This window comes from Ochotona curzoniae, unplaced genomic scaffold, assembly GCF_017591425.1.
Source record: "Ochotona curzoniae isolate NIBS_2020 unplaced genomic scaffold, NIBS_Ocur_1.0 contig_2404, whole genome shotgun sequence".
NCBI lineage: Eukaryota > Metazoa > Chordata > Mammalia > Lagomorpha > Ochotonidae > Ochotona > Ochotona curzoniae.
Window position 1 is genome coordinate 2061782 of NW_024465451.1, and position 23288 is coordinate 2085069.

The 23288-nt window shown below is 56.0% G+C and overlaps 1 protein-coding gene across 2 annotated transcripts; it reads left to right on the forward strand.

Moving 5' to 3' along the window:
• Positions 1-4292: 4292 nt before the first annotated feature.
• SERINC2 (serine incorporator 2) lies at positions 4293-22934 on the forward strand. 2 transcript variants are annotated; one of them, XM_040974381.1, is made up of 11 exons: positions 4293-4307; positions 4631-4687; positions 13978-14139; positions 15151-15341; positions 15766-15845; positions 16162-16299; positions 16869-17038; positions 18547-18637; positions 18853-18994; positions 21291-21512; positions 22518-22934. In XM_040974381.1, the coding sequence occupies exons 1-11, from the start codon at positions 4293-4295 to the stop codon at positions 22651-22653; spliced, it is 1404 nt and encodes a 467-aa protein (XP_040830315.1). In that variant the 3' UTR covers positions 22654-22934. The 2 variants fall into 2 exon arrangements, with proteins under 2 accessions (XP_040830315.1, XP_040830314.1); XM_040974380.1 differs by lacking the exons at positions 4293-4307; positions 4631-4687 and adding an exon at positions 6492-6671.
• Positions 22935-23288: the final 354 nt, after the last annotated feature.

Here is a 23288-nt window from a genome sequence, read left to right on the forward strand (position 1 = left end):
CTTGTGCCCATATGGGATCCTAGCACGTTCAAGGTGAGGACTTTCTCCGCTACGCTATCGTGCTAGGTCCATACACAGATATTTTGCATCAGTTTGTTCACTCCCCAGTTGGCTGGGGAGAAAAAGAGAATCTTCCACCCACTGATTCACTCCCCAAATGCCACAACAGGCAGGGCAGCACCAGGTGGAAACCAGGAGCCCAGAATTTTAATTTTGTCACATCAGTGCAAGGGCCCCAAGCATTTGGGCCATCTTCTGCTTTTTCCCCACTCCCCATGCCATTAACAGGGCACTGTATTAGAAGTGAAGCAGCCCAGAAATGTATTGATACCCATGAGGTTGCCAGCATTGCAGGTACTGGCCCCCTGAATAATATCTTATTGTGTATAATAATATCTTATTGCATGAGATCACCTCTGGGGCTCTAGGAGCCTCAGGGCCAGGTCTCTGTCACCCTTTGGGATAGATCAGAGGGAGAGACCAGCTGGGGACCTGGCATCAGGTCTTGTGCCTGCCTGTGCTACCAGAAGCCCTGAACCCCGTGACCCTGGAGAGAGCCTTGGAGAGGTTTTCAGGGAATGAAAGGCTTTGGCTAAATACATGCTGCCTTTTCCCTGGGCCTTCAGTAGTGGGGCCAGGGCCTGGGGCTGAGCTGGATCGGAGATGCTAATAATGGCCTGCCCCTAGCGTGGCTGTCTGGATGAAATGGCCTGGCTCCCAGGGCTGGCCTGATTACAGGGAACTGGCGCTTCCTCTGCCTGGGGCCTAGGCCCCACCTCACAGCAGCTCCTGCATGCCCACCTGTCCTGGAGCAGCTATGGAGATAAGTGGGACTGAGGAATTTAGGGCAACAGCTGCCCAAATGCATTGGCTTCGGGGTCTGGAACAAGAACAGCTGCTGGTGCAGTCAGCAAATGCATATGTGGGTTTCATTTGGAATAAAAGTCACGGTTACCAGGAGTTTCAACCCTACTGGGTTGTATTGTTGCCCCTGTTTCACAAATGAGCAAGCTGAGGCTCAGACAGCCTAGCCTGGGTCCTTAGACAGCCGGTATGTGGTCCAGATGGAATCAGATCCCAGTTCTATGCTGAAGACTGAACCTTCCCCATTGGTTCTGCAATTTGGTGGGATTTTCTTCAGCAAGCTTCTCCGCTTCTTCCACTTATTTATTTATTTGAAAGACTAAAAGAGAGGGCCCCGCACAATGGTTCAATTGGTTACTCCTCTCCTTTCAAGTGCTGGGATCCTAGATGGGCACCAGTTCGTGTCCCATCCAGCTCTGTGCTTGTGGCCTGGGAAACAGTACAGGATGGCCCAATGCTTTGGAACCCTGCACTCACGTGGGAGACCCAGAAGAATTTCCTTGCTCCTGGCTTCAAAACAGCTCAGTTCTGGACAATGCGACCACTTGGGGAGTAAACCAGTGGATGAAAGATCTTTCTCTCTGCCTTTCTGTAAATCTGCCTAATAAATAAATAATAAATAAATAAATAAGAAGAAAAAGAAGGAAATGAAAAAGAGAGAGATCTTCCATCCACTGATTCACTCCTCAAATGCTACAATATCCGGGGCTGGGCCAGGCTGGAGCCAAGAGCCTGGATCTCCATGGGTCTCCTGCATGTCTGGCAGTGGCCCACGCACTCGGGTCATCTTCTGCTCCTTTCCCAGAATTGAACTTGTGCTCTGATTTGGGATGCCCGACTTGGAAACAACAAACTGCTCAAATCTCAGTGTCTCAGTGCCAGCCCCTGCAAGGGGCTGCCTGAGAGTGGGCGAGTTGGCTCAGGGTGGAATGCCCTGCATTCCCTCCCCAGGCTGGGGAAGCTCATCCTGTATCTGCTTTCTATCACTACACAAAAGACACTGTGTATCACTTATATAGGGAAGACGATGCTCTGGGCCTTCCTGGCCCCGGTTCCCAGGCCCCTGCAACCCTTGGGCAGGCAGGTGAACGGCTGAGGAAGGAAACACAAGGACAGCAGGCAATCAAAAGAGAATGACACCCTTGGGCTGCGTGTCAAGTGGTTCTGCTGGTGGCTTGCTATGTGGCCTTCTGAACTGCAGCCTTCCTGGGCCTCCATTTCCTCATCCGCACAATGGAAGGGGGGTTGCAGACAGTTTGGGTCTACAGGCATGCAGCTGAAGGGGGGCAGTGGGCTGGACAGGAAGTAATGAATGTGTGGGGAGGAAAGGAGAAGCTGCTGCACTCCAGGGCAGCTCTGGACACCTGCCCTTGCCCCACCCTCCTCCAGGAAACACTTGAGTTTGAGCCGCCTACACTCTCGCTGCTAGCAAGGGACGCCGCTTGGCCTGAGCGTGTCCAAGCCTCAGATGACAGAGTTCCTGGTGCCCAAGGCTGCCCTGGGGCTGCTGGCTGCCCTTTCTCAGCTTGGAGCCACTCCCCTCACCCCAGAACAGTGCTAGCCTCCATACTCCCAGGATGGGCATGAGCATGGGCATCAGTTTGAGCCATTGTGTCTGCTTATGTGCTGCACACTGGCATGTGCAAGAGGAGGCCTGACACACCAAGAGAGGCCCCGGACACCCGCTGTTGAGGTTTCTGATAAAGTGAAAATGAAGGCTTGAATCAATGTTCACAACTGTTTACATGTTTGTCTTTAACAAAGGTATATTTTCTTGCTCTCTCTTTCTCACATACATTCACATCCAATGCAATGAAATTGAGAGACTCACAAGACGTTGAGGGAGTTCACAGTGCTGTGTGGTCCAGCAAGCGAACACAGGCTTAACACGGGGCGAGGTGCCGTGCCTACTGTTCTTTCCAACTCATTCACAATATTCTCCAGGACTAGACACACAGTCAACACACAGCCTTTTATGATGAAAAGCTTCAAGCACATGCCGAGGTTGAGAGAACTGTACAGCAAGCACCCACCTGCTCACCCCTACAGTCCACAACACACATGGTACACTGGTTTTATGACATAACTTTCCCTCTCTCCAACCTTACCATCCCATCTGTCCATCTGGCACTCACCTACCCATCCTTCATCCACTGTCTCTGTTCTTCCATTGATCCCACTTTTTTGTTGTTGTTGTTGTTTAAGAAGATTTGTTTATTTGAAGGCAGAACACATGACTGCTGCCATTGGGACTGAGTCAGACCAAAGCTAGGAGTCAGGCGCTCTCATCTGCATCTCCCATGGGTGGCAGAGACCACCTGTGCACACACTCCTGCCTGTTCCCCTTGTGCTCCCCTCCCCCACTCAATTGTGCATCCACAGCAGACACTGGGCACCTGTAAGGGAATCCTCAGCCCCTGACTTCTCGTGAGTCTGGGGTCCTAGATGGCTCCTACCTGGATGTCTCTGCTCCCACCATCAACACAGTCTCCTCTCTCATCCCATCTGTTCCCCTTAGAGAAGGAATGATTCCTCCTGGCTGTGAGGAGCAGGGCACTGTGGAGCTTCTGCTCCATGTGGGCTGGAACTGAGTTACCACCTGCAGCCCCAGCTTGTGGCCCACATTGCGCGCCTCCCCTCCAAGTGTTGACTGAAAAAAAAAAAAAAGGAGCAAAATCAGCAGAGAACTGTGTACACTGCACAGCCACACACAGGCTTCCCTCCAAGCACCCTCAAGCCCCCGTGCATGCGCCAGGCCCAAATATGTGTCACCAGGTACTGGGCCCATGTGAGCACTCCCTGTATGTGCACACTTGTGTGTCTCCAATGTTACACGGGGGAGTCATTTACAGAGCTCTTGCCTAACTTTGGGTCACTGAAGACCGCTGTGGGCTCATCTGTGAGAGGTCCCACTGTGGCCAGGGGTTCAGGTGTCAGGGCTCCTGGCTGGTCTTGAACATCTGGGCAGCAGGAGTTACGACTGATGCGTGAGTTTGTTGGCCTCATGGAATATCAATTTCCTTACCTGCTAAATAGGTGGGTGGCTTCTAGCTTAAATGCATCATATAGGAGATACTCTTAGCAGAGTGTCTGGCAGGAGGCAAACTCTTAAGCCACAGTTATTGTTATTATTGTTGTTATTATTTGACTTCAGTCTTTGTCCTGAATTGCCATGCATCCTTTGGGTGGGTGGGCTACTGGGGTTGAAAGAGTATTGTTCAGGCAGAGAGCTGGATGGAGGATGCCCATAGGAACGCCTCTTCCCAGAAGCTCCCCCATTCCCAAACTCTAATTATCCTACATGCATATTCATAAGGCCCAGCCTCAGCCCTACTTTGTAAATGAATCAGAAGCAGGAAGTAGAGGCCAGTGTAGAAACCGAGGCCCAGGGGACAGGCGGCTCAAATTCAGGGTGCGTCTGAGTCCTCATGGATAGCAGGATGGTGAGAGAGACAAGGGCGAGCGTGGGTTGGGAGGTCCTGGGGCAGTGGGGTTCCAGGCAGGGGCTCTTCAAGCACCAAGTTGAAACAGGTACATGCCAGCAGGTGGGAGACTCTTTGGTGTATCTGACCTAAGAACCAAAACCTGCTTGCTTTAGGGACCAGGGGATTGGGTGAGCATTCAGGCTGAGTGATGGGCACTGGCCTCTGCAGCAGGTTCAAGACTGGAGGAACAGGTGCCAGGCTGGTTGATGCTGCTTGATTCACGGCATGCTGCATGATCCCTTTAGACAGCTAGTGCAAAAACGACTCTCTCCATTTCACAGATGAGAAGTGTAAGGCTGAAAGAGGATGAGTCACCGGGACAAAGCTACCAAAGCAATGTGGTGAGTTAGGGGCAGCCTGAGCTGGCCCCACCAGGTGGGGCATTGGGCGGGGGGATGTAGAAGCCCCAGTGACCTTGGTGTTGGCCTGGCAAGGCAGAGGCCAAGCGATACCTTTACTCTGGAAGTTTTCAGTTGATGACCGGGGGTGGTTTCCCTCCACACCAATCCCTCCCTACTCTCAGGCACAGGGTATTCTTTTCTTGGGTGGGAGGGATATATTCTATATCAGGAGGGAAGGGCTGGGGTATGAGAGGTGCAGTGTGGCCCTCCTTCCCCAACCCAGGACAGCACTAGCACAGTTGGTGCCTGTGACCAAGGACAAGAGTCCCAGGTGCTGTTCCTCTGGATCTTGGGACCAGAGCACAGGGAAATTTGGCTCCTGGGGCAGAAGTATCCAAGGGAGCTGACTTTGAGGTGGGGGACTTCAGGGAGGCTGACCTCAGGGTGTCCTGTGTCTTCTGGCATGGGTGACTGCAGGGTGGAAGCTGACTGGGTGCGGGGATCAGACAGTTGGTCATAGAATAAAGAAACTGATATAAGTTCAGCATTCTTCCTGCACTTACTGCCCTCCTGTGTGCCAGGCTCTCTGACCTGTGCCCAGGGTAGGAAGGGGCAGCCAGTCTCCCAGGGGACTCCAATCAGGGGACAATAGAAGGGAAAGACCTCCACTCTGCAAGCAAAGCTGTAAGATGCCAGGAGCAAGCCTTGGAGTCTGGGTCAAGGCCACACCAAACGGCTTGCCAGCTCTGCCGCTTTTGACCCAGGTGGCCTGCAGCCACTACAGTGACCATTGTAACCATAGCTAGTATGTATTCAATGTCCGGGGTCCCTGGAGATGTTACTCGCCTTCTTGGAACCTGTTTCTTCATCTGTGGACTGGGATGGAGTGAGGAATGATTCTATTTTCCCAGGCTACCAGGAAAAAGCCCGGCACACGCTGGAGCTTTGCAGGGAGGCTCCTGTGAGTTAGAAAACAGAAGAGCAGGAATAGGTTGGTTTTCCTCAGGGTTGGGAAAGCCACTGGGAGATAATGAGAAGTCTTCGAAGGGTAGAATGGGAATAGGAGACGGGCCTGGTGTGGACAAGGATTTGGAGGAGGGAAAGTGTGGAGTGGGGTGTGGAGCCATCCTGGCACAATTAGTGGCTGAGCTTGGCGTCCTGGGACGCGCCCAGCCATGCAGTCCAGCCGGATTTGTGGCCCCCGGGGCCAGCCGTGAGGTCGGCAGGTGGCATCCCTGACATTACCGGGTCTGGAATTGGCGGAGGAGAGGGCCGGCGGGTGAGGGGAGAGGAAGCAGTTACAGCTCCCAGCTACCCCAGAAGTGATTTGGGAGTCTAGGAATGGGACCTCCTTCATTGGAGACCGGGTTTTGGACATTCCCAGGGATGGGAGAACCAGGTACCAAACCAGGGTGGCCGTGGAGAGGGCGTGGCCCGGACTGCTAGAAATGTGTACCGTTTGAAGAGAAGGTGGATGATGAGCAAGCTACTGATGTGAGGCTGGGGTCCTGTAGGAGACAAGACACCACGGGGCTGACATCCATCCAGCACCTGCTCATTTTGCACGACCCTGTGAGTTCCGTCCCTCCCCTTTACAGCTGGGGAAACTGAGGCTGAGAGAGGGCAGGTGACTCCCCTGGGGTTCTTTACCAAATTGCTTCATCGAGCAACACCTACGTGTTGAGCAGGGGCTCCATGCATCGTCCAGCGGTGAGACCGAGTTGTTCGGCTAGTAGCGGTCCTGCCTCTACCATCTCGCCCCGCGCACCTGTCTCAGGTGAGCCAGCGGAGGCGCCGAAAGCCACCGGAAAGTGTCGAGCGGCTTCGGCAGGTGGGGCGGGGCCGGGGCGGGGCCCGAGGCTGGGAGGGGCCAGGCCCTGGCACCCAGAGCTCGACAGGATCCCGAGGCCCGAGGCCGGCGCCCCACGCCCCGGCCGCCGCCATGGGGGCCTGCCTGGGGGTCTGCTCCCTGATAAGCTGCGTGAGTCCCAGCCCGGCGCCCCGCGCCTCCACACTTTTCCGATCGGTTTTCTCCAAACTTGTCTTTCTCGGCTAGCGCCGGGCTCGCCCTCGGGTTGCTCCGGCTCGGAGCGCGCCCCGTAGCCACCCGTTGGGTGTCCTCCCCTGGTGTCTCGCTCAGGTCACCGTGCGCGGGGAGGGGGTGGAGTGGGCGTCCTGCCGAGCCGCGGGGATGCGGGACTGGGTTGGGGGGAGCACTACAAACCCCATCTCCGCGCGCCCAACTTGGTGGTGGGAGTGGTTCTCGGGGCGCGCCTCTCCCCAACGCGCCCACTCTTTGTGTGGCCTGCTGGTCCCTGGTGCTGCGCGCCCCTCTGTCCCTCTGTCCTTCTGGCCGTCGGTCTGTCTGCGCGTGTCCGCCTGGCTCGGTTCGCTTGTTCCTCCAGCAGTCTTTGTCCGTCCCTCGCCTCCGCCTGCGTCACTGTCTGACTCCAGAGTTCGGAATCTGTCTATCGGTCCAGCCGCGTCCCGACTCCTGGTCTCCGCCTCCTCGAGTCGGGATCGCTAACTCTCGGACACTTTTCCCGCAAGCTCCAGACCCCACCCCGGCTCACAGCTTGCGGGTCGGGTCGTGGAGGGATCAGGGGGAGCTGCGCCGGGCTGGGGAGGGAGCCCCCACCCGGCCTTCTTCACCCACCCTGGAGTGACATCTTGCTGTGCCACCCCGGTGTGGGGGAAATTTTGACTTGGGAGATCAGGAATTGAGGGAGGTTTGGATACGCAGGGGGAATGCCTGGTGGCCTGGGCTGGGGACCTGGGGGAGGGGCGGCCAGCACAGTTTTGGGGCTGCAGCCAGCACAAGGGAGGGGCGCCAGCCAGACCCCAGCCAGAGGCCCCTCTCTTCCTTTCTCCCAGCCCTCTCTCCTTTCCCTCCTCCCCTCATTAAATCTAAGGTTCTTTCAGGAAGCCCCTCCCCCACGGGCCCCACACAAAGAGGCTGGGGAGCCGCGAGGGGCGCCAGGGCTGCGGAGGAAAGCTCGGAACTAGCTTTCCTTTGTCCCCGACTTGTGGGCTGAGGAGTGGGCGTGGGGGCGAGAGCTGCCTTTGGTAGCCCTCTCCCAGAAGGAGATGAGCGCAGAGGATCTGTGGTGTGGGCCGAGGGCCGGTTCTTGTCCTGAGTTCCCATCAGTGAAGTATGTGTGTGCACATGTGTGCTTGTGTGTGTGTGTGTGTGTGTGTGCATGTGCTTATGTATGTTCCTATGAATGTGTGTGGTTGTGAGTTGTGTACGTGTATACAGAAGGCACTACAGCCTGATTTGTTCCTGCCCCCAAATTCAAGATCAGGCTGAAGCTGTGGATTGCTTCCTGAAGTGTGTGTGTGGGGGGGGGGGGGCGAGTTGTGCCCCCCGTGGACTAGATTTCCATCTGCACCTGGGCGAGGTCCAGGCCCTGCTGGGCTGGCCTAGGAGAGTGGCATGAGAGCTGACCCACCCAGCTCTGTGCCTTGGTCTCTCCATCTGTGAGACAGGACCAGCGACACTGCCTCCCTCCCCATGCTGTGGGGGAATTAACGCTATGGCTGTGGGTGCCCAGCACAGTCCCTACAGGGAGTGGGTGGTGCACACCATGGGAGCTGCTGTTATCAAGGAAAGGAAGGTGGAAAACTGCCCCAGAGAGGAACACAAAGTCAAGGGCAGGGCTGAGTCATGAAGTCCCCCTAGGCGGAGACCAAATACTCAGGTTATAGAAGAGGAAGATGCAGCTCAGAGAGGCCAGCCCACTGGTCTGAGGCTGCACAGCTGATGGATGGGAGCTGCCCAGTTGGGAGAAGGGTCCAATTCCTGGATCGGGCTTCTGTCCACACCTTCCCACCCTCCCCATAGCCAGATGACTAGAGGGGACAGGGCTGATTCAGGGCTAAGCTGGGGGGTAGCTTAGTGAGGATCTAGGCTCTGTAAGCAGCCTGTCCTTCCCTCATCCCCTCTCCTTGGCGCTGACCGAGCCGAGTGCTGGTCTGGGCCACTCACCTGTGCTGTTTTGCTGTTCTCCCTCCAGCTGTGCCCCACTGATGTCCCATGCAACAGCTACCGCTGACCGCATCCCGACTGCAGGACTAGGACCTGGGGCATAAGGCACTATGTGGGTTCTCTCTGCATTCCTTCCCTTCTGTCAGATCAGAGAGGGCAGGCGAATGCCCAGGAGCCACACCGGACTGAGTGGAGACCAACAGCACTGGATACCAGTAGCATCCTGGTCTAGGGGAAATGCCTGGGTGCGAAGTACCCCTTGGGGGGACTGTTTGTGGCTACATAGACTGCTGGGGAAGATGCTGGTATCCTCCTAGTGGTGGCATCTTGGCATCGGCCCATTGTCTTACAACATTTACGTGGAAGTTCAGAGTTCACTACAGATGGGTGTCTGCTGAGGCCTGGCCTGGCCCTCTTCCTCTCTGTGTCCCTGCCCAGTCACATTGTTTGTGAAGTGGACAGGCCCGGAGCCCCTACCCCTGGCATGCTGCAAGGATGAACAGGGACAGACAGAAGCCTAGCACTGCGGTGGCATGCAAGACTGCTGTGCGACGGCCACTCCATCAGCACCCAAGGATGGGAGGCGGCTCTGGCCACACGTGAGGAATTGGTGAAGCTGGCAGAAGCCAGGACTACTCTCTGGCTGTGGCGTCTGGGCTCTGGGCCGCCTTGCTCTCCTGTCCCAGGGTCCCATTCTACAGAAGAGGAAAGTGAGGTGGAGGTAGGGAGAAATAATCGAGACCGTGGTGCCAGCTGGCAGAGCCCACATGAGGACCTGTGATGCTGCACCACCCCGGGGCAGTCAGTGGGCCTCCGTAGGTGTGCCCGGCATCTGGTTTGATCCTGGTGTGGCTCAGCCACTTTCACAGTGGCACCTGCAGCCGTGTTCTGGCTTTTGCCTTTAGATGGTGACAAAGCATACATGACAGTCCTTTAGTCTTCAAGGGGTTTGTAAAGAACGTCAGGAGGCAGGCTCACTGAACATGGCCATGGAACAAATGTACTCTGGGCCTGCCTGTCCCAGGTGAGTGCATTAGGAGCAAGGAGTAGCTGGTGGGGGTGAAGGGTGGGGGCGGAGTGCCAGGGCTCATGACTGCAGAACCCACCTGCCTTCTGTCCACAGTGCCAGTTCTCATCTCAACTGAAAAGAGCCCTGACTCCCTCTACTCCCTGGGGCACCAGTGCCACTCTGATCTCTTGTCCATCCTACAGCCCAAGTCATCTTTTTTAAACTGCCAATCAATGAAATTCCTCTTTCGCAATGATTCCCTGCTGCCCCCGGGATAAAGTTCAGACGCGCTGGCCTGGGCCATGGGGAGCTTGGCTGCCACTTTCACTGCCACTCCAGTTGCTTCCTCTCTCCGGGCGAGGGGAGGTTGCTAGAGGTCGTGTGCCTTGTCTCCTGGCTTCTCGTCCTCCTCTCACTGGCTTCTTTCTCTGAAGACTCCCTCCCCTCTCCATTTTAGAAACTGTGGTAAAATCTCCAAGACCCAAGGGTGCTGTCACAGCCATTTCTGGTGACCTTAAGGACAATCGCCTGGCTGTGATGGTGTCACCCTGGTGCAGCTCCACAACTCTACTGTCGTCACAGCCTGACACTCCCCTTGAGCAGTAACTACTCCTGTTTTCGTTTTTCTCACTGCGGACCTGGTCATTTGTGGGATCCGTCTCTGTCTGCCTCATCTTACCTTACCTGACGTCCTCAGGGTTTTTTCTGTGTTGTGGCACCTGTTGAAATTTCCTCCCTTTTGAAGGCTGAGTAATATTCCTCTGTGTGTGGACACCACGTTCTGTTTATCTATTCAGCCAGCAGTGGAGCGCTTGGTTGCCATGGTTGCCATGGCTGTCATGGGTTCTGACTTTTTCCCAGCTGCTGTCCCCAAGGGCATGTGGGGCAGGAGGGGCGTGGCTGGGCTTGCAGGGTAGGGCCAGCCGCAGGGTCTGTGTCGTGAACCCCAGGACGTGTCGCTCAGCAGCCTGGCGACTTTTGTCTTGTCTTACCCTGTACCATGCCATGAGCAGGACAGTCAGATCATTTGCAGTTCCTTGACATTCTCTGAACGCCATGAAACCCAAAGCTTTGTGCTTACTTCAGGTGGTTTATTCTTCATTGAAAATTGAAAGAAGTTTATAGATGTCAACTGGGTTCCAGTAGCTCACATACCATCCACTGTATCCACGGCAGGTGCTTCCTCCTCTTTGCCCCATTGGGCAGAGGAATGCTCACCAGGGGGACTGTGACATGTGGATATGCACAGGGCTATTCTTCATTTCCCTATGGGGACCTCTGTGGGTCTGCGCACTGGGACCCAGCTCCATCTACACTCCCATGGGCTACGCTTCCTGTAGGAGAGGGTTGGAGGAGTCGCTGCAGGGATGGGAGGAAAGAACCAGGGGGTCCGAGCCTCCTAAGGTGCCATGGAGCTGATGAGCAGGCCCTTGGAGATGGAGCCTGCGGTGTCCGGGGTCGGGAGTACATGGATTTTGATCCTGAAGAGCAGGAGCAGAGGGAAGGCCCAGCTCCCTGTGTGTGCAGTGGACGTGGCGACATGGCCAGGGTCAGGGTCTGGGTCCCTGGGGTGAGGTCCCTGAGTTCCATGCTGTTTGGCCTGCTTGGTTCCATCCCCCACCCCCCAGGGGTAAGTTAAGTGAGTCTGAGCTCAGCGAGGTAGTGGAGGCTATGATGGAGCCTGGCCATGCACATACACCTGAGTTCATTTGCTCTGTGGTGTGTCCCTTGTCTGTTTTCCCATTCATAGATGAGAGGTCAGAGGAGATGGGAGGCTTCGTGGAAAGCGCTCACCAGAATGCCCGAGACTGAGCAGGCTTGCACAAACGGCAGCCGTCACAAGTCCTTTGGGGCCGTAGTTGACTAGCTGTGAGACCCCTGGCAAGCTTCATTGTTAGGCATCTTCTTTATTTCTTTGATAAGGCAGAGGGACAGAGACAAACAGATCATCCATTTACTGGTGTGCTTCCCAAATAGCTGCAACAGCCAGGGATGGGCCAAGCCAGAGCCAGGAGCCAGAAATTCTATCCTAGTCCCTTACTTGGGTGCAGGGCCCCAAGCACTGTGGCCATCCTCTGTTGCCTTCCCCAGGCACATCAGCAAGGAGCTAGATCAGAAGTGGAGACAATTCCAAAGTTGGTGTCCCAAAGTGGTTTCCTGACTGCTGTGCCAAACGCCTGCCTCTCTGGCAGTGTCCTTTATTTTTGTAGACTATTGTTTTATGTATTTAAAAGGCATACTTAGAGAGAGAGAAAGACAGGGGTCTTGCATCTGCTATTTTCACTACCCAAATGGCCACAATGGCCAAGACTGGGCCAGGCTGAAGTTACAAGTGCAGGGCTTCTTCCAGATCAACATGGACACAGGCACCAAGCACCTGGGCCGTCCTCTGCTACTTCCCCAGGTGCATTAGCAAGGAGCTGGACCAGAAGTGGAGCAGCTGGGACTTGAACCAGCACCTCTATGGGATGCTAGCATCACTGGTGGTGGTTTAACCCACTATAACACAAGTGCTGGCCCCTAGCAACTCTCTTGACCTCGCTGGTCTTACTTTCCACATGGAACATAGTAGGGATACGAACCTGCTAAGTCTGATATCTATAATCTCCAAACACCCCTTTCCTTATCCCTTCAGCCTTCCTCCCTGACCCTAGAGGAAGGCCACAGTTAGGAATCAGGGCTTGAGGGGCAGCAACCAAGATGTTACCATAAGCTCTTGGAGGGGCAGACATTGTGCTCCAGCAGGTTAAGCCACTGGTTGCCTCGCCCATAGGAGCGCCATCCTGACTACTTCACTTCTTATCCACCTTCCTGCTGATGTGCCTAGGAGGCAGCAGCTGAAGGCTCAAGTCCTTGGGTCCCTGTCTCTTACAGGGAGAGCTGGGTTGCATCAAGGGCTCCTGCCTTTGGCTTGCCCTCGCTGTGTCTGTTTTGGGTGTTAGGGGAGTGAACCAGCCAACAAGGAGATTTCAGTCCCTCTGTTCATCTACATTTCAAGTAGATGGAAATAAACATTAAAAAAAAAAAAGAGAAGAGACATTGCTAGACCTGACCAATGGCAGTGATCTGGGTTATAAGGTTTCCATTTAATTCTAGAAGCACTCACTTAGCCTCTGTGTTGTACTTGACCTTGTAGTTGGGAGAGAGGGCTAAGAAAGCATATCCAGCCTAGATAGAGGGAGGCAGACGGCGGGGACCCCTAGGAGAGTGTGCTGTGGGCCTAGGGGACAGACCAGAAAAGGGGGGAGGAGGTCACAGGAGAGCAAGGGACTCTGTTCAGCCGGCTCTCCCCACGATGGGTCATTCAGCACCAGTTATTTCTGTAGCTCCAGCAGCTGCCATTCCTCTCGGGAGGAAAACTGGGGTCCTGCAAGGTGTGCCCCCAGTGCTTCACGGGTCCTCCGCTGCTGTCTGACTGTGCCCGCCCTTTCCCAGTCAGTGCAGGGGGGCTCCCTGATTCCTTTCCTCCCCATCGTGCCTGCCTGTGAGACCCCATCCAGCACCCATGGCACCCACACCCCATGGAAATTCTGGGAGGGTGGGGAACTGGGGCTGCTTAAGGGGAGAACTGCCCTGGACCAAGGTGAGGACTCAGTGAGTTGAGCCGCCTTTTTGGGCCCCAGGCTGTAGATCCTGTGGCCTCACCAGACCCCCTCCCCTCCCCCATGGATTTCAGTCCCTGAAGCCTGGTAGTTTGCCGATCATAGAGTACTGGGGAGGGGAAAGGCTAGACCGCCACCTGCTGTCTGCAGGTGGCATAGTCCCAGAGCGGGAAAGGGCTGCTCATGGTTCCCATTGATCGGCTGATGTGTGCTGGATATTTTGCCAAAGCTTTGATATCCATTTAGTAGAGAGTCTCTGAGCTCATGTGTGCTGGACATGGTTCCCATGCTGGGATGCCAGTGAACAAAACAGGGACCACCTAGTGGGGGAGAGGTTTAAATCACTGCATATCGCCAGTCCCCTGCTGTTTTTTATTTTTATTTTTACTTTTTAAACACTCTCCCTCCTTTTGAGTAAGAAAAAGTGTGATTCTAGCGCCCTCTCTGCAAAGCCACAGTCTTCCTCGAGAGGGACCGAGGTTTGACCCTCTTGTGGTCCTCTGTGACCCAGGCTCTGGGCTTCCTCAGCCTCCCCCTTGGGCTGGGAAACCATAAAGGCTAGGGCTGTAAAGGTGGGCACAGGCTGCGAAGGCCGTGGGCAGGTAGTAGGTGGGGTGGAGGGGCTGCGGCTCGGCTGGGCAGGACAGGGCAGGGCAGAGTGACAGCGCAGCCCCCTCTCCGTCCATAGGCATCCTGCCTTTGTGGCTCTGCGCCCTGCATCCTGTGCAGCTGCTGCCCCTCCAGCCGCAACTCCACCGTGAGCCGCCTCCTCTTCACCGCCTTCCTCTTCCTGGGGGTGTTGGTGTGCATCATCATGCTGAGCCCCAGCGTGGAGAGTCAGCTGCACAAGGTGAGAGGCCGGGGCTGAGGGCAGGGGCGGTGATCTGGAGGGGCCAGGAGGGCCCAGGGCTGGGGATGGCAGGAGGCTGCCTGTTCAGCTGGTGGCTGGAATGCCAAAGCTGTTCTGGATTTGACAGCTGACCAGGGGTTTGAGTGTCTCAACGATCTAAGGGTGAATGGGCAGGGTGGGGGGCTTGAGTCTCATAAGGGGATTGTTCTTCTTCTTCTTTTGAAAGACAAAGAGAGAAATAGGGAGAGAGAGAGAGAGAGAAAGCTCGCATTTACTGGTTTGCTCTAAATATCTGAAATGGCCAGGGATTGGTCAAGGTGAACCCAGGGGCTGGGAACTCAGTCCAGGTCTCTCATGTAGGTGGCAAAGACCCAACTATCTGAGCCATCACTTGTTGCCTTTTAGGTGTGTTAGGAGGGAGGTGGGTGGAAAGTGGAGCAGCCAGGACTTGACCTGGCATCCATTCGGGATTGTAGGTGTTCCTAGTGGCTATGCTGTAACTGCTGCAACAACCCTTTCCTCCCGGCCCTGGGACACCTCACCAATCACCTCAACCCACCCAGGAGATGGTCTTCCTGCCTTGGAATTAACTTTATCAGCTCCTGGGCAGGGCTGGCAAGTGCCTCTCCCATGGAAGTGGGAGTCTGTGTGTGCCCCTGGGGAGTTGGTGGCGATGCGAGTGCTCGCTCCTACAGTCAGGAGTGAGGAGAGGGCCTGCTCTGCTGCTGTTGGGAGTCAGGACAGGATCCGGCTGCAGACTGAAGAGGCTGAGGAGGTGGAGGAGGAGGAAGAGGAGGATGGGAATAGACAAGAGGGAGCCAGTGTGAGCGCATCAGCAGGCTCCGGGAGTGGCTGCTCTGGGGAGTGGCTGCTCCGGGGAGTGGCTGCAGCCCAGAGCAGGTGGGAGTGGGTGGAGCTGGAGGGGCCATGGAGGTGGAGGCCACGGGAGCCCCCATGCCCCCTGGGACCTGGTGGGCTGGGGCCATCGGGCCATCCTGTATGTCTCCACAGCTGCCCTGGGTATGCGAGGACGGGACCGAGGTCCCCGTGGTCCTTCAGGGTCACATTGATTGTGGCTCCCTGCTAGGCCACCGCGCCGTCTACCGCATGTGCTTCGCCACGGCAGCCTTCTTCTTCCTTTTCACCCTCCTCATGATCTGCGTGCGCAGCAGCCGGGATCCCCGGGCGGCCATCCAGAATGGGTGAGGCAGGGGGCGTCTCCCTCCTTCTGCACCCCAGGACCCTGCCTCTGATGGCTCTCCCCACTCCTCTGCCTGTCTCCAGGGGTTTCCAGACCTGCAGTCACTGAACTCATGAGGGTACAGCAACCCATTTCTCAGATGTAGAAGCAAAGCTCAGAAAGGGTACCAGCAGGCCTGAGACACAGCAGCACTTTAGGGACGCCCTAGCTAGGTAGAACGCAGGTGCCCACTCTGCCCCACCATGCTCCTTCCCTCTGCCCTTCGGGGTATTCCGAAGGTTGGAACAGACTTCGAATCCCCCCTTAGATCATCAGGAAGCCCCCCCCATTTGCCTTTCCCAGTTTCTGCCTCTCGAGGGAGGGGCCTTGGACTTCGTGTCCCTTCTCCCACTCAGCTTCCATCTCCCCACTTCCTCCTGTTGTAGGTTTTGGTTCTTTAAGCTCCTGATCCTCGTGGGTATCACTGTGGGCGCCTTCTACATCCCCGACGGCTCCTTCTCGAACAGTAGGCAGGCGGGGGGGAGGCTGCGGGCAGGGGGGCGGCTGTGGGGGCAACTCTTGGCTGTGGTACACACAGACTCTAGGCTGCTGGCTGCTTCCTGGTCTGCCTGCTACGGTGGGCTAGTGCTGGCCCCTCACGGCCCTGGGTGGGCTTGAAGCAGCCCCTGCCACACCTGTGCTTGGCCAGACACTGGGCTCCACGTCCCCGGAGGAGCTGGGATGGGTGGATGAGGACGCCCTGGACCCGGGACTCCCCAGTGCTGCTGCTCCCCCAGGGGGCCTCCCCGCTTTATCGTCCTTCCCTGCCTCCCCGCCCACAGTCTGGTTCTACTTTGGCGTCGTGGGCTCCTTCCTCTTCATCCTCATCCAACTGCTGCTGTTCATTGACTTCGCACATTCCTGGAACCAGCGGTGGCTGAGCAAGGCGGAGGAGTGTGACTCCCGGGCCTGGTACGCAGGTCAGTGCTGCCCCGCCCCGGCTTCTTGCGGGAGGGATTGAAGGGTCCCTGAAGCTGGCAGGAGGCCTGAAGGGTCCTAGCACATGAGCTGTGCAAGGCAGCTGGAATGGGACACTGGGAGGGGTGGCTGATGCTGGGCAAGCCCTGTGTACTGGAAGAGAGCTGACCTGGCCAGGCCTTGCGGTCAGGTCCAGTGGTTCCCATGGGAACCATCAAGTGCAGCCCGGACCGACTGTGGCTGATGTGAGAACCCCAGGGGCGCCTGCCGGGGCTGCTCTGCTGTGCTGTGTGGGGCGAGGCCTTCATGGGGCCACTAGGCCCCCGCCCCTCTTTGAACATGTGGCCACTCCTGCACATAGAACTCCAGCTGAGCTGTGTTTGCAGTTCAGCTTCTGCCAGGCGTGGCCTCCTTGTCCATGCTGTTGTTATCACCTTTTTACAGTGATGGTGTTGGGGGGGGGGTGGTGTTATTTCAGGGTGGTGGGGGCACTGACATCACCCTGCGGGCCCCTGGAGGGGAGAGGGTGGGGGTCCTCCTGACCCAGCCACTCACAGCCCCTCCCATGCAGGCCTCTTCTTCTTCACCTTCCTCTTCTACGCTTTGTCTGTGGCGGCCGTGGCCTTGTTCTTCATCTACTACACCCAGCCCGGCGGCTGCTACGAGGGCAAGGCCTTCATAGGCCTCAACCTGGCCCTCTGTGTGTCTGTGTCCATCGTTGCCGTCCTGCCCAAGGTCCAGGTGAGCCTCTCAGAGGGCGGGACTTCCTGCAGGGAGCCTGACCCTGGACCGAGTCTGGGCTTTCACACCTGCATGCTGGGTGTCTTCGGATAAGTGTCATAACCTTTCTGAGCCCTCTCAAAGGTGAAATGGGGGGAAATGGCACAGCCTGTGAGGACTTCGTCTCAGGAGTGAAGTCTTGTCTGAGCCCTTAGCGCGGTTCCTGACATCTGGGCATCGAGCTGCCACGAGCGGGTGTTTCTCTTATTTCCCTCATGACATTGGTTCTAGGTGTGGTTATTCCCATCGTGTTTATTTTTACGCTAACATTAGGCACTTCCTGAGCAACAGGTCCTAAATATCTCAAGAGGTGTTGAAAAATCCAATTCTACTTTCAATTCAATTCAATTTCACTCCTGGACTGTCTGAAACAAAGACAGGGGAGGATCTCCCAAAGTAATCTTCCAGAGAAAAGTATCATTGGCTCCCTATGTGTCCCAGGTACTTGAGTTAGGGACCCCAGGCATTTTAGAGGTAGCTTAGGGGATTTCATTTAAAGGTTTATGTATTTATTTGCAAGTCAGGGTTGCACGGGGAGAGGAAGTGGGAGACTATACATCAACGTCCAGGGCTAGGCCTGGCTGAAGCTGGGCGTCTGGAGTGTCTTCTGGAACTCCCACGTGGGTGCAGGGGCCCAAGCACTTGGAATATCCTCCGCTGCTTTCCCAGGTGCATTAGCAGGGGGCTGGATTGGAAGTGACGCCTCTGTGAAATACTGGCATGCCACGTGGTGGGGACACCTTGACCCCAGCTCAGGTCATCTTCATGGATCTTGAGAACAAAAGTAGAGCCCTCCTTTCTGGCCAGAGAAGGTTGAAGCCCAGAGATGGTGATTTCTCTGTCCTGGGTCACACAGCAGTTGGTGATCAGGTGGCACCTACCTGGACCCAGGGCCCTCCTCCAGAGGTCAGTTCCTCACAGTGAGGAAGAGGAGGAAGGTTAATCATGACTGCCAGCAGTTTCAGGCATCTGTCCTGTCATTTGGTCCTTGGGCCGTCAGAATTCCCACTTTATGGATGAGCAGCTGGAGGCCTGGAGGAGTTGAGACATAGCCAAGGTCACAGGGCAGGGCTAGGGAGTGACTGAGGTGGGTGAGCAGCCTGACGGGCTGGCTCCCGAGCCTGTGAGTTCAGCTGTGGGCATCCACACTGATGTCCAAGTGTGTGCATGGGGCAGAGGGTGGGGGCGACAAACACAGTCAAGTCCTTGCATACACCTTTTGGCTATGGCTAATGACGCGGTGCCACAGCCTGGAGAATTACAAAGAAAGGAGGCAGAAGATCAGGGGTCACAACAGGCTGTGCGCAAGCACGGTGGGAGCCAGGCACACCAGGGAGCGTGAAGAGAAGACGGAATAAGGACCCAGCAGGGTGCTAGCTGGCCTGATGGGGTGGGGAGGGATGTCCTGGAGTGGCTGGGCGAGAGTGGGCATCACCCGTCTGGTCTCACCGATGAATGGTTTTTGCCAGGATGCCCAGCCTAACTCAGGACTGCTGCAGGCCTCGGTGGTCACGCTGTATACCATGTTTGTCACCTGGTCGGCCCTATCCAATGTCCCCGGTGAGTTTGGACCCTGGGTGCCTACTGTCACTGCAGAGTCAGCCCTGCTGCAGCCCATGCTAGACTTGATCCTCTGTCCAGGAGCTCTCCATGTTATCTGCTAGGGGTCTCAGCTGGGCTCAAGGGCACTGGGTGGGTGCTGCTCGGCCTTGGTGCCACCTGGCTGCCTGGGCTCAGCATGCCTGAGCTAAGTTCCCCTGTGTCCCAATCCTCAGACCAGAAGTGCAACCCGCATCTGCTGACCAGCTTTGGCAATGACTCAGTGCTGGCAGGCGCTGAGAGCTATGAGACGCAATGGTGGGATGCTCCGAGCATCGTGGGCCTGGTCATCTTCATCCTGTGCACCCTCTTTATCAGGTGCGCCTGGGGGCAGGAGAGGGAGGGGTTCTTCTCCGGGGAGGGGACATGACTGGCCATGAGGGAAGGATGTGGGAGCTGCGACATCACACTGAAAGGTGCTCTCAACAAGCTGCACATGCAGCCCCTGACTCCTTCAGAGGGCATGGTGTGGGTGGGCAGCAGAGTGGGCTGGGCCCTGTCACCTGACCCAGGACCTCTTCCTGCATAGCAGGCTGCTGTTCCCCAGCTCAGCTACATGCACGTGGCTGTGAGGTCAGGAGGGCTTACACTGGGGCCTGCGGGGTCAGGCTCTTTCTGTGTGCCTCGGGATAAGTGAATTAGCCTTTCTGAGCCTGTTTGCTTCTCAGTAAGAGAAGGATGAGAACCTGCCTGCTAGTGGAGGTGACTGGGACCGCACGAACTCCCAGGAGGGCAGCTCTCCCAGGGCTGTCAAAAAATGGATTTATTTTCATTTGAACAGCAGAGAGAGAAAGAGGTGAAGAGAGAGATTTTTTTCCATCTGCTTGTTCATTCACTTCTCAAATGTTCATAACAGCCAGAGGTGGGCCAGGCCAAGGCTGGGGTCAGGGACTTAGTCTGGGTCTTCCATGTAGGTGGCAGGGACCCAAGCACTGAACCTGCTGTCTCCCAGGATGTGTCTTCGTGCATAGAAGGAGATGGGACTTGACCCTAGGCACTAATGTTTGCAATGCAGGCAGTGTCCTACCAGCTGCGCCTCGCGCCACGCAGCATGAGAACGTTTTTAAAGGGGCATCCTAGCAAATGCTCAGCAGTGTGGACTCTAGCGTGCACCTGCATTTGAACCTGGCATTGCTACTTACTGGGTGTGTGATTTTGGGTGGGTCACTGAACTTGCCTGTGCCTCAGTTTCCTTATGAATAACGTTGGGATAAAAATGGCACCTACCTCGTTGGGTTGTTGATGAGTTAAAACAGTGAGCAAGGAACCCTGAGCAAGGAACTTGGCGGGTATAAGGTACCTGAAACGTGTTTGCCGAACGGCTGAATGTTTGCATGGCTGTGCAGATTGGAACGGCTCTCTCCAGAGCCTGTGGGTCATGATCGTGGGTCAGGGTGTGAATGGAGTTTGTGCACTCAGGGGCTGCTTCCTGGGGCCCCAGTCCATGCCTTCCACTCTCCCAAGGCAGTGCTGTTTCCCTCACAGCAGCATGTCTGCCCACAGTGCCCTGAGCTAGAACATTCAGGAGTGTTTTTTTTTTTTTTCACCTTTTCCAAAGCATTTTCTCTAAGTCCATTCTGAGCAGTCCACAAACATGACCTGAAAATGCCCAATTTCCTCCACCATGGCACCCACCCTTCTTACCTTTTTGAAATCATAGTTTATTCAAAATCGTAGGGACCTCAAACTGCCAAAGTCTGCTGGAAACCTCCAGACTTTGTCATAGACTGGGATAGGAAGTGGAGGTGGGACTTGACTTTGCCATGACCGATCCTGATTCCTTTATGTCAGTCCAAACTTGCAGGGAAAAGAGACTGTGGGTGAATGGAAATCAATTGTTCTTTTCCTACGAGCTAATGAAAGGACAACTTATAGCACATGAGCACTGCTATTTAATGACACTGGAGGTGCCTGGAGCACTGCTATGGTGCAGGTGTCTTCCCGGGTACCAGAAGAACAGTGGCTGTTTATGTAGTAAATGCTCCGTGCCAGGCATGGCCCATCATTATTCTAACAACTACCTAACAGCCTTGACAGAGAGGTGTTGGTACCCTTGATTTCTTTATGTTTGGAAGGCAGAGTTACAGAGAGAAAGGGAGCGAGAGAGAGAGATCTTCCATCCACTGGTTCATTCCCCAAATGGTCACAATGACAGGAGTTGAGCCAGTCAGGAGCCCGGAGTCAGGAGCCTCATCTGGGTCTCCCACATAGTTGCAGAAGCCCAAGCACTTGGGCCATCCTTGACTGCTTTTCTAGGCACATTAGCAGGGAGCTGGATACGCAGCGGAGCAGCCAGGATCTGAACTGGCACCCATAGGGGATGCCGCCTCCACAGACTTAATTTACATGGTGCTGGTGGCCTTGATTTTATAGATATACAATCAGAGGCTCAGAGAGGTTAAGTGTCCTGCTCAAGGTCACACAGGAAATAAAGGCACAGTTGAGAGCCAGAGCAGTTGGTTCACTCCTGGGCCAGGGCTGACCCACAAGGTCATTGGCGTCCGAGGCTCTGAGACCAATACTCCAGCTCGTGGGGTTTCCCTGCCCTGCCACTGTCCAGCCGCCCATGTGGGCAGCAGTGGCCCTGACTGCCCCCTCCCACCCTGCCCCACAGTGTGCGATCCTCGGACCACAGGCAGGTGAACACCCTGATGCAGACGGAGGAGAGCCCAGCCATGCTGGAGGCAGCACAGCAGGAGCAGCAGCAGGTGGCGGCCTGCGAGCACCGAGCCTACGACAACGAGCAGGATGGCGTCACCTACAGCTACTCTTTCTTCCACTTCTGCCTGGTGCTGGCCTCCCTGCACATCATGATGACACTCACCAACTGGTACAGGTGCGTGGAGCCTGGCTGGGCCAGGGCAGAGCCTGGTACCCAGGGGATGTGCCTCACCCCTCCTCTTCTCTCGTCCCTGCCTGGGCTTACCTCATGGCCTGCTTGGGGTCTGCATGGCGCCCTCCATGGCACGTGCCCCCTCCTGTCCCAGTTTCCCTGTCAGCCCTCAGCTCCTGCCCCTTTCAAGAATGAGAGAAGCGGAGCTTGCTGGATGCAGGGCTGGACCCTTCCAGGGGTGATCTAGGATCGCAAAGCAGGGGTGGATCACAGGCCAGATTTGGGATTCAGGATTGCACGGTTAGGATTAGGGTATGGAGGTCAGAATCAAAGCCCCACGGTCAAAAGCAGGAGTTAAGAGATCTAGGTTTGAATTGGGGCCATGCAGGAGTGAAGGTGTCCACATTACTCGGGACTGTGGTATTTTGTAGCGTGCACACATGTAAATGCACAGTGCTTTCACACACATGGATATAGACACACATGTGCACACTCATACATCCACACACATACCGTATTCACGATGCACATTGGCACACATACACTTGTATACACTCACATGTGCACACCACATTCACACATAAACACACATGATCCACATCATTTGCTTAGAACTGAAGTTAGGAGTTGATATGTCTAGGATTGAAATGACAAGATGAAAGGGCAGAAGTCAGGGTACTAAGTTCAGAGGCCAGCACTGAGTTACAGGACCCAAGGGGCAGAGTCAGGGTTCAAGGTCAGAAGCAGAATAGTGTCAGAAACTCCAGGGTCCCAGAGTGAGCTCACAGAATGAAGACTGCAAGGTTAGGGACCAGGAGCCAGGTCACAACTTCACAATCTGCAACTGAGGTCAAGATTGGAATTGAGGTGAGGGTCAGTGGCATACCCAGGGTCACAAGACCAGATGTCAAACGTGTCGATGAGACACTAGCATGAGGGGGTCACAGCTGGGTCACAGGGCTGGGCACAGCTCGGGACTGAGCTCACAGGGCCAATGCTGTGTTGCAGCCCCGGCGAGGCCCGGAAGATGGTCAGCACGTGGACCGCTGTGTGGGTGAAGATCTGTGCCAGCTGGGCAGGGCTGCTCCTCTACCTATGGACACTGGTGGCTCCCATGCTTCTGCCCAACCGAGACTTCAGCTGAGGCGGCCCCGTGCAGGCTGCCACAGAGCCTCGGGGCTCAGGCACAGCCATTCCCCCGGCCCCCAATGGCCACCGGCCAGGCTGAGCCCCGCCCCCGTCCCGCTTCCAGGACTCTCCCCTGACCCGACACCATCACTCCCATTCTAGTGCCTTCTGGGTCAGAGAGGCTCACGCCCGAGCCCCGCCTCCTGCCACCCTGCCCACCTTGCCCCCTTCTGACTACTTCCGTGGCCCAGCCCCGAGATGCTCACCCTTGACTGCGTCCCCAGGGCGCACCCTTACTTCCCAGCCACATGTGCCTTATGTAGTCTCTAAGACTCAATCCAATAAACAAGCCGCCAGGCGTGCCTCACATTCTGCAGAGTCCATTGCGTCTGCAACCAGTGAGGGATGGCCGTGGCTGAGGAGCTGAGGAGGCTATAGGTGGGTTGTGGGGTGGGAAGGATCTTGGGGCATGGTGGACCATGGCTTTGGGGAAGACAGTCTGGGAATCAGAGAAAGAACAGTGGCCTGAAGGCTGGGGGACCAGCAGGGACCCTGCGCAGGGATGGTGAGGCCAGAGCCAGGTTGGGGAAGAGGAGAGCTGAGACAGGGCACCGTGGGCTGGCCTTGGGACCCTGTTCCCAGTACCCATCT

Bases quoted from the DNA above. Each gene is read 5' to 3' on its own strand.
- SERINC2 (XM_040974381.1), top strand. The intron at 15,846-16,161 runs GTAGGCAGGCGG...CCCCGCCCACAG, and splicing joins CGACGGCTCCTTCTCGAACA to TCTGGTTCTACTTTGGCGTC. The intron at 16,300-16,868 runs GTCAGTGCTGCC...CCTCCCATGCAG, and splicing joins CTCCCGGGCCTGGTACGCAG to GCCTCTTCTTCTTCACCTTC.